At 40.7% G+C, this 14,668-nt stretch overlaps 1 protein-coding gene across 1 annotated transcript in view; it reads left to right on the top strand.

The window, feature by feature from the left end:
* The window catches only part of LOC137970829 (mucin-like protein), a 36,739-nt gene that overhangs the window by 15,205 nt on the left and 6,866 nt on the right, over window positions 1–14,668 (top strand). The window contains exons 9-13 of the mRNA XM_068817415.1: window positions 1,155–1,277; window positions 3,995–4,123; window positions 5,944–6,053; window positions 6,261–6,376; window positions 7,280–7,657. Coding sequence (XP_068673516.1) covers window positions 1,155–1,277; window positions 3,995–4,123; window positions 5,944–6,053; window positions 6,261–6,376; window positions 7,280–7,657 — 856 coding nt within the window. The remainder of the gene's footprint in view (window positions 1–1,154; window positions 1,278–3,994; window positions 4,124–5,943; window positions 6,054–6,260; window positions 6,377–7,279; window positions 7,658–14,668) is intronic.

Raw genomic sequence — 14,668 nt, 5'->3', positions numbered from 1 at the left:
TCCTATGAACTCATCGCCTCAGCAGACGTCTCCGGAAACACAGTTTTCATTCTTTTTCATCAAAATTAATTGAAATGAAATTCACATATTTCAGGGGCCAAATAGGGTCACTGGTATTTCATATAACTGATGCACTGAGGCAGGTGCTCGTGAAGAGCAAAGCACAACTTGTAATCCATCCATGAGACCATCTATATTTCAAATGGCCGTAGTACCAAGTATCCTCATTTTAGTCAATCAAGGCGCAATGTATTCGCTTGTGTTTCGTATGAATTCCAGCGCGACTGACAGTGGACGGTCGCTCAAGGTGGTGATGTCTAAATGTAGCAGCTAAACATCAGTAAGGTGGAAAAATTTTATGCGTGAAATATGAATCGAAGAACTCTCACTTTTTGCTTTCACTTATGAGCTCCTTTCTTATGAATGAACGAGAATTTAAGTAGTCCTCGAAATTCAGCCTCAGGCCTGGAATTACAATTGTTTTGGAAACGACGCGCCACCTGGTTTTCATCTAAAAATGTTCGTTTTGAAAAGTTAACTCCGTTAATTGTTCTATGACAGGATTCGGTTGTGTGCAACAATTTACAAGTTTGGCTGCTCTTCCCAAAGCAACCCTCATGTTGTACCTGTACTACCGAAAGTCAAGTACGTCTGCATCGTTATTCGACATACGTCATGACACTCAGCAATAAATCAAATGTAAACAAGCCAAACGAGCGTTTTCTTCCAATAACTGGTAATGAGTATTCGCAGTCTTACAAAAAAGCAGTTATTTTATGGTTAAGGCTCGTTTGGACATGTAAGGTGTTTGGGTAACTACGGGTGCGTTCGATTGGGAAATCCGGATTTAGATCTTAAAATCTGGATGTTCGTATTTCACTCGAACACAAATTAAATCTGAAAACGAGTTTTTTCGCAAATTTCACAAATAGGAAATTCACGCCAGGAAGGATTTCAATTAGTGAAATCCACGACAAAATCCCTTTTCAGATTTTGACTTCGATTACAAATCCCAAGATCTAGAATTTATGATCTAAATCCGGATTTCCAATCGAACGCATCCTACAATCACAACTGCATTCAGTAACGTAATGTCACATGAATTTTCTAGGACGTCATCGGTTCACGTACTTTTTCTAACTTCTTTATTTCAGACATCGATGAGTGTGCAAGAGGTACCGATGGTTGTGATCAGATTTGTACAAACACCCCAGGAAGTTACAATTGTGCATGTCAAAAGGGGTTTAAATTGAGCCGAGATGCTTTAAAATGCCAAGGTATTCCGTTTCTTTTCATTCTTGTTATCATTATACATACTCGCTTAAAACAAAAAAGAGAAACATGCAGCCGAAGGGAAAATGTCAGTTATCTCAATCCAATATACTTGGAAATCGGACGCATTTTAATCCCTGGCAAAAAAAGCAAAAAAGAGCAAGGCTGATTTATTGTTAAGGAATAGTTACGTAAATGTAAATGCTTTGTTTATAGTGGAAGTGCAATTACCTAACAACCTAGTTTACAGGCACCCCACTTTTAATAATCTGACAGAAACAATTAAAGAGCTACTATGACCAAAAAACCAATTCTTATTTTTATTTAGATTTCAAAGCTATGTTAACTAAACAGTAAGTGACCAAGTTTTAAGCCTTGGTTTAAAGAAGATACCTGTTTATTTTAACTGGAATTGTCCTCTTTGGTGGTCCGTCATTACTAACTTTAAAATCTTGAAAGAGCTGGATCGAGGAGAAAATGACGTCAAAGACTCACTAGTTTAAGGATGCAATGCGTGTGTGCGCAGCTGAATTAATATACAACACGGGAGTTTCGGGCTTTCAGACTCTTAAACTCGTGTTTTACATATAGAATAAGCTGCGTTTAGGTAGGTAAGGTAAGTCTGCCACGAGCCTAGAAGGCCCACCAGGCCGGCGCTTATCTCCGGTTTCTGTAGCATGAAGCGACAAGGAGTATTTCTACTCCCCCCTGGATGGGATGCCAGTCCGTCACAGGGTTACCCCCAGCATTAGATTCGCCGATACCCATTTATACACCTGGGTGGAGAGAGGCACCGTGAGAGTAAAGTGTCTTGCCCAAGAACACAACACAATGTCCCTGGTCAGGACTCGACCCCGGACCACTCGATCGGGAGTCGAGCGCACTAACTATGAGGCCACCGAGCCTCCCACAAGCTGCGTTTACACGCTGAATTTTAAGCTAGTGAGTCAATGACGTCACTTTTCCTTAGATCCAACCATCTGAGGTCCAATCGGTCAGTTTGGAACGTGAGTAATGACGGACCGTGAAATCCAAAACGTATACTCAAGTAAACAGCCTTTGGATAAAAATCAAGGCTCAAAATTTTACCAGTCAAGCGTTAAATGATCACACTTTTAAAATCTGAAGAAAAAAGGAATTAGTTTTTTTATCATAGTAGGAGGGTCTGAATGGGGGGGGTCCACATGTCGGTTGTCGGTTAAAATTTCATTACTTTGTCGGTTGTCGGTTAAAATTTTCGACCTTTGTCGGTTGTCGGTAAATTCCAGTGAATTTTTTTGTCGCTAGTCGGTAATTTTTCCTCGTTTTGTCGGTAGTCAGTAATATTTTTTAGACCTTTGTCACTAGTCGGTTAACCCCATTCACACCCTCTAGTAGCACTTTAAAAACCCCAACTGGCAGGAGGCAAACAGTTGGCTATTTACAAAGCGTGATGGAGTTGAATCCGGGGCAATCGGAAACAAAATTCAAACCTGTGGTTAGGACGGGATTTGAACCCAGAGCAACCGCATGCAATGTCCTAACTACTGACCCATGCCGCCTCCCTATCCGCATGATAGGTCTTATATTAAACCAGCATTTTGAAAGGTACCGCCTTTGTTCATCAGGGTTTCAGTTACAAGTCATGACTACGGTTTACAGAGACGTTACAATGTGAATAGTGATATGGCGTGTGATACAATGCAACACTTAAGATTAAGATAAGGAATTTAACGGATTTAACGGACGCGGTGCAATAATGATAAAAGGAGCAATAAAAGCTGAAATGTCATAACGGTAAAGAAATATACAGAGAAAGGACGGATTTGATTTCATCTTTCTTAGTAAGACCTAAAGGTTCAAGAGTGTTAGCTGTGTTTATGGGGTATGCATGCTTCTCTTGTTTTGCGTACTGAAACTGAAATGTCTGTGCCGATGTGATGATTGGTGAGGAATTGTTTTGAAACTGTGATAGGCTTGGAGACGTTGGTAGGTTTGTCGACTGGTCTGCGGTGTTAGGTCTTTGAGTCTTCGTTTGGTTTCTCCAATGTATTGGTTATGGCAACGATTGAATTGCACCATGTACATGTTAACCTCTGCTAAAGGCCTGGCCAAACGGATCCAACATTGTTGAATCCAACATTCTTGGACGATGTTGAAAGTGTCGAACGAGGTGGCCAAACGAATGCAACATCTTGTGAGCTTGACCCAATTCCGTCTCGACTACTGTTTGAGTGTATCCATCTTTTGGGCCCTGTATTTATGAAAATTGTTAATTTTTCGCTTACTTCATAAAGGACGGGGAAAATAATTTAAACGCAAAAACAAATGATATTTTTTTATCTCGTCTTTAAACTACAGCTACTGTCAATGACAAACCAAGAAATGAAAGAACTGTCCATCAAATTGTTCCATAGAGTAAGGCAAAAAAGTAAAGGCCTGCTTGATTACTCTGTCTTCGTTTTTGCCATCGTTATAGCAGAAGAATAAGGATAGCCTTTAACACGAAAACGTGTTGAGACCGGAAACATGCTCGCACAACCTCGTTTCCAGGACTTTTCGGTGAGACTTCGGCTGGTCTCAGCCCAAAGTAAATGAAGAGTTCCTGGGACGGAGTTGAGAACCAAGATTTCCTGAGGTAGACAATATTCAAGACTAGCCCCTACCAAATTCATGTTTGCTCTCTGGTGAAAACCAAGGTCTAAATTCTTTAACACTATAAATGCTTTTAATTACTCTTCAGATATTAACGAGTGTATAGATGAAGACTTGTTCAATTGCACAGACGAGTTCCACAAGTGCGTCAACACACGAGGATCTTATAAATGCGAATGTGATAATAACCTATACTTCATTGACGGAAAATGCAGAGGTAAATTGTAAAAGTAGTTTTAAAACTCTTTCTTTACGAAATTACAAAGAGGGTAAAACACACAGAAACTGAGTTAATCCGGTTAAATTCACCCATTTGAGGTATGAGAAGACCAAAGGAAGAAAGACAGACCTATTGCTTGAACAAGTTGTTGTTTACTGTCAAAACTGAAATACACGCATATACAGGTATCTAGTAAATAACCGAACGCGTGGAAAGAAAAAGACAATACAAATGCAACAAAACTTACGCCTTTTCGGGCTCAAAATCTCACACTGCGTAGTTCTCTCTTAAGGATCTTAAGCGCATGCCCGACATTCCTGGCAAGGTTGACATTCGTCAGAGAGTAACGCAACGCCAAAAAGCCTAAGGCACTCGGGTGCCGTTACATCAATACCATGATAACAAGTTTATCGCGATTTCCTCTGCTAAAACTATTCCTTAATTGCAACAAAGTGATCAAACGGCTATACTCATGCAAAAAAAAAATCAGAAAATGGTCTTACGGTACTAATAACTTATGAATAACATATTAACAGAGTCCAATATCCAAAGGGCATTTAAACTGTATTGATCTAGAAACCATCATGAGTATTGTGACATAAAGTGCAAACTGCCAATATGACATATGCTCTACAATCGTGAAGCATCTCTGAGACTAGACCGGTAAATTTGTCTGTGCCTTTCTTAAGCTATAGACCCTTTGACTCTTTTTATCAGCCATATTTATTTTTATTTTAAATCAATTACAGTGTATTTGCATCCAAAATTTCAATAGCCGGAGCATTAATTTGGGATACAAACAAGGATCTTACTGTCTTAGGCCTCAGGAAAAAATTCAAATGTGCCCGGCCAATCGAATCACATTTAGGAACCGGTCAATGTCTACGTAGAGGGGGGAAGGGAAAAATATGTTATAAAGATCCAAAAAACTGTCAAGCCCCTCCTCTCCTGTCCCCTGCAGGCCATGTAAATAGCAAGTGACCCCCCCCCCCCCCTTCGTTATTCAACATTTACGTGATAACTCCCCAGCCCTCCCCCTCCCTTACCTCATACCTCCTATAGGTCTGGATTCTTTATTGACTGAAATTTGAGATAACGATGGAGATTAGAATGCAAACAGAATTTTTGTAAAATACAAATCACTAAGCTGTACAAAATAGTGGTGATTAAGCAAAAGAAAACGATATAATTAGCATAGAATTGTACGATTTAGCCTTACTGTTTCACATATATTGTTTCCACTCTACTACTATTGAACTGTTTTACCCACTTTGGCCAATGGACCCCTCTTAAAATATACCTCAAACTCTTGACCCACCCCCACAAACTTCTTTATAAAAACGTTTAGCTCCCGTCTAGTCAATTTGAAATAGCCTTGACCCCTCCCCCCTCCCTTCCTTTTTTTCTCCCTTCCCCCTCTACATAAATAATGACCGGTCCTTTATCGGGCATTTCCTTGGATCAAAAGATGACACAAGCGTTAAACTTACTTTGTTCGCAAACCAGCTTGTAATATTTGAACACTACATGAAACCCTCACTTATAAGTTTAATATGTCTTTTGGTCAAGAGCTGAGCCATCTAAAAATGATGTCAAAAATAGTCAATAATCACTCGAAAACTAGATCTATTGGGGGCAAAATCAACAAGTGGATCTTCGTTTGTCCTGTCGTGTTCAGTAAATACCGCAAGCTTTTCATAACTTAAATGTTAAAGTAACAATGACACTGCCGGTTTGCGTTTGTAGGTCTGGTTATTTCTTTTTTCCTCGCAGTGAAAGTCTTATTGTTAAGGAAAGCACATTACTTTTGTCAATAGGTCTGGCTAAAAATCAAACAGCTCCAGTTCCTACGCTAATCCCACCACGGGAGCCTTCAATACGAGAGCAAGAGCAGGCAGTAGAGATGTCGCTTACAGCAGATGAAGACGTAAGTAAATAAAGCCACTCTGTAACCATCTTATCGTTGCGTTTGGATGAGGTTCCTCTCTTTACCTAAATAGCAAAATGCCGGAGACGGTGAGTGTTACTTTTTCAAAAACTCCCTCTCTCACGAAACTCCCAGTTCACCACGAGTTCCGACCCCAATCACATTGTGACTAAATCTGTGAATTTGGATTTTCCTTTCTTTGATCAGTTTAAATGGGACTTCAACACCGACAAGTCTTTTAAAGATACCATGGCGTCTGTTACGTCCGCCTACTGTGAAAGAAATAGAGCCGAATGTGCACTTAAAGACCAAAGACGAAAGAGGTATGTTCTTTTTCATCATCCTCGTCGTCTTCGTTGTCGTCATCGTTGGATTCCTTGCATGCTTTGATGTGCACCGTTTCAATACGAGCTGAGAAAATGCGTGTTAGTTCAGTGTTTAATATTTTTCATTGTATCTCATTTTATTATTCCACCGTTACGCCACTTTACCATATTTGGTCAAGAGAAAGCACAAAATATGAGACGAAGAGACACTGCAGTGTCCCAGTTTGACCGGTTTAGAACAGAGCAAATAAGGACGGAACGAGAGTTTTTTCAATAAAAGAAGTTGTAACTTACAGTACGAATCTCGAACTTGGGCAGTAGGAGGTACATATCTTCTGCTTCATGCAACATCCAAAAATTGCTCAACATCTTCATAAGGGCCTCTACTGTGGGGAACTGATTACACCCCCTCTTTTATCGAAGAGACCTTTGTGGCTTCCATCGTTTCCTGAAATGAGGAAAACAATTTTTTCAAATTTTGATTGTTTTCGTACTTGATGGCCAGTGTGGTGGCACATCCTTCCTTGACTCTTAAACAACATATTTCCTCTTCCGTCATGAATGATTGGTTAACCAATAGCCCATTTCCGAGTTACTGCATGCCTCACTTTCAAAGCGAGTTCTGGTGCTCAACCATTCAAATAGAAATGAGTTGCTTATTCTCATGCAAATCAAACTAATTTCCATTTCAATAGTTGAGCACCAAGACTCACTTCGAAACCGAGACAAACAGCAACTCGGAAATGGCCTATTAAGCGACCGACCGACCTACTGGGTTTTGGTTGGCCAGCTGGTTTTCTGGCTGATTTGTGTGTTGAATGGATGAATGGACGCAGAGGAAAAATAAATAACAAATTGAGAAAGTTATTAGGCTTATTTACTACTTTTTTCTGCTATTAGGCGTGAAGCCATTTTCGATCTGTATGAGCCTGATCAAGTCCATCTCCTTCCTGGTTATCCTAGCAACGTTTCTGGTTCTCTTCAAGTCGCCTTCTACGTCCAGCAGCCCGCGGGACTCTTCATCGGTAATACCTCTGTATTACCAAGCAACACATTACTTCAAATTGTTGTATCCTACAAGTCAGAACTTGAAAATGCTATTGGAGTGAACATTACCAGTGTCAAAGCTACATTTATACCAACAACGCCATTGCCGACAACAAAAGTACAGGAATACAGAATCAACAACCGTGACAGTATCATCTTTATTGCCATTGGTATTTGTGTTGCAGGGGCTTCATTGCTTTTCCTAGTTTTCACTGCCATCTACGTTTGGCGGTGAGTTACCTTCATTCACTAAATTTTGTTTTCTTACGGAGGGTGTAATTTGCAGGTTGCAGGTTACGGGCTAGTTGTAGGTCGCAGGTTTCAGGTCACAGGTTGCAGGTTAGAATCTCACTTAAAGATTTCCTCAAGTGCTGTTGATATAGTCTCAATTCATTTTAAAAGTTGACTTACTGTTCAGCGAGGTCCATGTTTGTCTGTAATGCAGTGGACACCATGGTCGGAGCACGTTGAAAGTTGAACATAGGAAAGGCAATAGTGAGTCCTCCCAGGGGAAGGGCTGGGATCTTTGTCCCTTTGTTCCCTTTAAATATTTGCTTGTGTCCCCTTGTTCCCCAAATTACTTTCAAACTTGTTCACAGCTTTTTTATCGCTAAAATTGTTTATGTTCCCACTTGTTCCCTAAGATATTTTGTCATTGTTCCCCTGTTACCCTGTTCACCTGGTCAAATTATCCATGTTCCTTTGTTCCCCAAAACCCCTGGCAGGGACTCAATAGTCAACGTATTTGTGTTTCGTAAATACTAGCGCTCAGAAAACCTAAACAAATTAACACAACGCTGAGTACAAAACAGTTTTGCCACTTTCAGCGAACTTCCTTGATCGCACAGGAACCGACAGCGAAGCCCCTAGTTTTTCTAAGTGACAACATGAACTTTACTGTTTTCCCAGCAATACCTTGCCGCGCAAAGATGGCGGACATCGTGAACGAGGGCTCTTTGGCAGTATTTATATTGTTTTGTTTTTTCACACTTACACAACTCGACAGCGCAAAAAATATACTATAGGTTTATTGGTAGTAGTGAATTAATGATTAACTCTCACCGTGTTGCGACCCGGCACGGGGTCGATCGCATTACACACGAAAATGGACCTCGCTGATTCTTCAGGAAATATTTAAGTGGAATTCTGACCTGCAACCTGCAAATTACACCCTCTGGTATTCTTACGACTTTGAATTCAGGAGAATCCTCAATTTCCTTCGCTTCTTTTACACAGTACATGTCGAGCCAACAATCACAATTGTTACTTGAATTAAAACATTTCTTCGTTTTCGATTGGCTTGCGTTAAGCTAGCCAATCGGACAAAGCCACTTGTGTAGCCTGGAAAGCTTAAGCAAGCATATTTCATTCCGCCATCCTGGATCTTTGATTATGAAAGTGACAGAGACAAAGACTTCAACTTGGAATTGTTGAGGGTGGGATGGGTAGAGGCCGGCTTCTCGCCCTGATCCACTTCCAAATGGCGACTTTGTCTTCGTGACATTGGTGTTTATAAGGTGCTTGCAGTCGATAACTGCATCATTAGCTCCGTTTTACTTTCTTTCACATTTATTACAACTTCAACATGGCCGCTACACGTGGAGCCGACTACTTAGCTTAATATACACGTAAGGCGTGACCTATACTGTGACATCCCCCTCTTTTCAACAATGCAGAAGGTAATAGAGATCGTCAATGAGCTGATACTGAATCAGTGTTCATATAAAAACTATAACATGCCTTGGTTATAGGACTTAGCTGTAACGAGGAACAATAACGCTTTTCAAATGTTCAGTTTGACCGAACTTAACTCTATAACGCGAAACAATAGCGCTCCTTTAAATGTTCAGCTTATCTGGTGGTTTCATTGTCCGCCCGGATCTGGTCCTATATCCGCCACTTGTCTCTGGGTGCCGCTCGATCCTTGCAGGGGATCTGGGCTCTGGGCTGTCTCCTGGTGGTTGATCGTCTGCACTTGCGGGTGGCTCCATGTCCCTGAATGATGATGGTGGTCTGCTGGGTACTTGGACTGGTGTGGGACTGTGTGCAAAGGAATTTGTTGTGTCTGGCCTGAGGTGCGACCTTGTGCGTCGGTATACATCGTCTGTGGTGGTGTTTTTGACAATGTACGATCGAGTTTCATAGGCTGCTCTCAGGACGGTTCCTGGTTTCCAGGTCTTGGTATGGTGGTCAAGTATCCGTACGGGCTGGCCTGGGTGGAGTGGTTCGACGGTTGGGCCTGCTTTCTGGTTATAATATTGACCATAGCGGACCTGCTGTCTCGTCAACTCCTCCTTAACTTTGCCCCGAATCAGGTGTAAGGCTTGCACGGTTGGACATTGGTAACAGTGTTATGAACCTGCTATTGGTGTGTAGCTCTGCCGGTGACTTCAGGTGGTGGTGAACGGGTGTGGCTCTGTATGATAACAGTGCTAGGTCCCTAGGGATCTCCTCCTTCTTTGTCACACTTCGTTAGTAAGTTCCTTACTGTCTGTACCATGCGTTCAGAGGACCCGTTTGCTCATAACTGTATATAGCAATCCTTCAAGGTTTGAAAATTTGCTCTCGTAGGATATTTTATTATTATTATTATCATTATCATTATCATTATCATTATCATTATCATTATCATTATCATTATCATTATCATTATCATTATCATTATCATTATCATTATCATTATTATTATTATTATTATTATTATTATTATTATTATTTCGATGGAGTCAACAAACTACCGCCTGAGGTCGCTCGCGGGCTGCTATTGCGTTGTTGGAGGCTTGAAATAAAATTCTAATCTTTTTCAATTGATTGTGATGTGGTATTGTAGCAGGGGGAATATTTTATAAAGGAACATTTGATTGAATACCGTTAGCAACCGAGTAATTGAAAAATGCGTTGTATCTGGAAAAAAACTACACAGGAATGAAAGAAAGTGCTCATTCGAAAATTCAACCTAACTTACCAGATTTTGCCGTATTTACTTCTCAAATAAATGAAAAATTGTGTGGAAATATCAGCTATAAAGAATTCCACAATAACATCAATGACATCTACGATCAAATGGTTCATTTTAGAAGGAACATTTTCAACATACCCTCTGGTAAGTTCCGGAGTTTTGAAGCAAGAAACCGTGGACAATCTTGTAAACGTTGGATCAGTGGCTTGATCTGATCGGCGTAATTAAAAGTTGAGAAACTAAATATTTTGAGCAAGAGCCGATACAACGTAGATTTGATTTTAGTGGTGTACTATATTTCGGCTGGCCAAACCAACCTTCTTCAGGTACAATGAGAGTTTACACTGGATTGCTTCTATGTACATATATATATATAGTAAATGGATGTTGACGTCATACTGGAAAAAATGTGATAAAACATGGCAGTTACAACAAATTTGAATTCAAATACTGAGAGTAACGGAAAAATAACGGGAGTGACTCTAAATAATAAACTGGAATCTAATACGTTTCTTCGCGGATATTAAGACCGTTGGGATTAGTTGTCCTGCCTCTTGAAATTAAAAAAGCTTCCCTGGCCTTACGGATCGAGTCTCTGTTGGAAAATATTTTTTCGATAGGAATTAATTGTATGTCCTTGGAGATGTTGTGGGGACAGGAGGGGAAATGTTCTGCGACTGTAGTAGGTTTGGGTTTGGTCTAAAGTGCGGCAGTGTTATGAAAACCGTTTTTTAAGAGTCGTTTAGTTTCTCCTAGGTACTGTAGATTGCATCTGTTACATTGAATCATGTAGATAAATTTTAGTTTTGCAAGTTATGTGGGATTAATGGAAAGTGTTTCGCCAGTAGAGAGAGAATAATGTGTAGTTGGTTAGTCCATGGAAAATGTAAGGACAGGTAGCGCAGTTATTGCCACAGCGAAAAGAACCGGAAGGAAGTGCAGAATTAGAATGAGTTACATTAGGGAACAGTTTAGCTGTTACCAGCAGGTCTCGAAGGTTAGGGGAGCGCCTGAAAGCCTCTGGTAAAGCAGGAAAGAGCTTTATAACGGAGTTGATCTTCTGGTTGCAGCAATTCAATTCCGACACCGATCTTAACTCCATTGCTTTGAAGGCTTTTATGGTGCTTCCTTCCATGATTTTGCATTTTGCAGGGTAAGGTACCAGCAGCTAATAAAGCTTTTGGATAAAGAAAGCTCTTCTGGAGTTGAAGAATTGAAACTGAAACATCCACCACCTACAGAAATTGAGGAGGACTCTCTTCGTTATGAACCCCAAGACCTTACCCGCCGAATATATTTTACCAAATTGACGAAAGAATGATCTACAATACAGCGATGAAAACTAAGGGATCTGCTGGCCCATCCGGGATGGACGCAGAACTTTACCGAAAAATCCTGTGTTCTAAGAATTTCCAAGCGGGGGGAAAGCTTCTGAGAGAAGAAACTGCCACATTGACAAGAAACCTGCTAAAAAAAATCATATCACCCATCATTACTTGTTGCAGCGTGCAGGCTGATCCCACTAGATAAAAACCCTGCCATTCGTCCGATAGGAATAGGAGAGGTACTCAGGCGGATTATTGGTAAAACCGTTTCTGCTTTCTTAAAAGAAAGCTCAAAGAGGCTGCAGGCCCTTTGCAAGTGTGTGCCGGCCACAGTACTGGTGCGGAAGCAGCGATACACGCTATGAGTGAAGTTTTTACGGAAGAAGAAACAGATGGAGTTTATGTGATCGATGCCAGCAACGCCTTCAACCTGATGAACCGTGTTGCTGCTCTGCACAACATTCAGATCACAATTAAAGAAATATCGCTTTATTTGATTAATACCTGTAGAAACCCTTCAAGGCTTTTCATACAAGGAGGAGGAGAGATTTTGTCTCAAGAAGGTACTACACAAGGTGATCCTTTGAGGATGCCCTGGTACTCGGTTAACAAATCCATTTTGATCAACAGCTTAAGAATGGGCTCACCAACTGTGAAATAAGTTTGGTTCGCACACAACTCTGCGCTGGAGCAGGAAGAATTAAAGCGCTGTATGACTGGTACAAATATCTTAGCAAAGAAGGGGGAAAGTATGGCTATCATGCCAATGGATCCAAAAGCTGGTTCATAGTTAAGTCACAGGAACTGGCGTCTGAAGCTGAATTGGTTTTTGGAGGCGAGGCGAATATATCAACGGAAGGTAAACGCCATCTAGGTGCCGTCATTTGGTCAAAAAACTATAAAGACCAGTACTGCAAGGAAAAAAGTTCTAAATGGCAAGAAGAGCTTATCCAACTCACGGAAATCGCGAAAAGCCACCCACACCCCGCCTACATTTCTTATGCAAAGGGTTACAAGTCCATACATTTTGCACGCGAACAATCGAGTCTTTTGAAGATTACACAGATCCAATTCAAAAAGGAATTAATGAAGTGCTGCTGCCCACCCTGTTCGGCCAAGTGGAACCTTTGCCTGACAAATTGCAAGAGGTTATCACCTTATCTCCAGCTCAGGGTGTTTTCGGTATTCCTTCGCTGAGGGAAGAAAAGTACCACAATAGTATGCAGCTTATAAGGCAATAACGGCTCCCCATTTTCGTTCCATTATACAGCAAAGTATGTCCAAAAGACTTCAAGAAACAACGACAGTCGCTGAAAGCAGCTAGTCTGAGGTCTAAAATTGTTCGCATGGATGATGGACTACCACCTGACCTACTACCATAGGTGAATCAAGCAAGGGACAAGGGGGCTAGCTCATGGCTAACATCATTGCCTCTTCAAGAACAGGGACTAGATTTAAACAAACAGGAATTTAGGGACTCGCTGCATATGCACTATAATCTACCTTTAGAGGGCCTTCCAAGTAGCTGTACTTGTGGATCTGCTTTTCAGTCAATCATGCGCTGTCATGTCAAAAAGGTGGTTTCGTAGCCCAAAGACACGATGGTGTACGGGACCTTTTGACTACTTTACTTACTCAAGTATGCAATAACGTTGAAACAGAGCCACGCCTGATACCACTTGACATTTTGATCTGAGGTCTTCTAACACAAGCCCCGATGCAAGGCTAGACATCAAGGCTGGATGTTTCTGGACACGAGGAGTAACGGCATTTTTTGACGTACGAGTGACGCTCGTAAACTCCTGCAGCAACCAGAATAAGAGCACCCTTACCATCTTTAAGGAACAAGAATGGAAAAGAAAGGGAAATACCAACAAAGAGTCTTAGATGTTGAGATGGTCACCTTAAACCCCTGGTCTTCGGCACAAATGGTGGTATGGATATGGAAAGCCAACTTTTCCTAAAGAATCTAGCGAACAAAATCATGCTTAAAAGCGGAGATGAATATGCATCCACTATGACCTGGTTAAGAACACGTTTAAGCTTTGACATTTTAAGATCTACGTATACAAACTTGTGTGAGAGGGTAAAGAACCCCATTTAGATATAACAAAGACACTTTAGAGGATTTTAATTTGAACAATTTCACAGCAGATGTTAGGTGAAAGAAATTAGTCATCCTCTTTAGAGGATTTTAATTTGAACAATTTTATAGCAGATACTAAGTGATTTAAATAATTTAACTGGCCTTCTATATACGTTTGGTTAATTTTGTGAATATTATATCGGTTTTTGCACGACGTATTTATCTTTCATTAATCAACACAAGTGTGATTTTCTTTTTATTGCTACTTTAGTCACCAAACATGTCATCTGTATTATAAACAGATCTAAAAAACATTAAAAAACTAAATTTTCGGCCGCCTTCTGCGACCTTCTTCAGAGAAAATATACTAGCAAGTTACGGCATGCAAATATATAGAAAAATGATGTTATTGTTCGTTGCTCCTAAGGTAGGAGACCAGTGCCGCGTAAACCCTGGGGAATAGTGTTTTTTCGTTGACAGAGTTTTTGTCGAGGAACGAATGCAACGACTCTACAAAAAGTCTTTTTTTCTTGGTTTTTACGCCTGTTTCCAAAATGCTTGCATAATTTAGGTGTATGTCGTGGCCAGTGGTTTCGGCATGCAGTTTTACCGCAGAGCCGATATTCCCATTAGTTCCAGGTTTGTGCTCAGCCCCCGAGACTTCCAACTTCTTTTACTCTCTCTGACATATGTAAAAGGAAACGTTCTGCAACTCACTTTGTTCACAATTCCTTTCAAATGTTCTTTTGTGGCCGGTCTTTAGGTTTTTTGAAAACATGACCCAATGTTTTTAGTGGCTTGAACGCTGTCTTAATGTTTTCGCGGGTTAAAATCCGTCTAATGCGCTCTGACACACCTTTAATGTATGGAAA

Source organism: Montipora foliosa, chromosome 1, assembly GCF_036669935.1.
Source record: "Montipora foliosa isolate CH-2021 chromosome 1, ASM3666993v2, whole genome shotgun sequence".
Lineage (NCBI taxonomy): Eukaryota > Metazoa > Cnidaria > Anthozoa > Scleractinia > Acroporidae > Montipora > Montipora foliosa.
The sequence above is the reverse complement of the archived record's forward strand: the minus strand, read 5'-3'. Positions and strand labels throughout refer to the sequence as shown.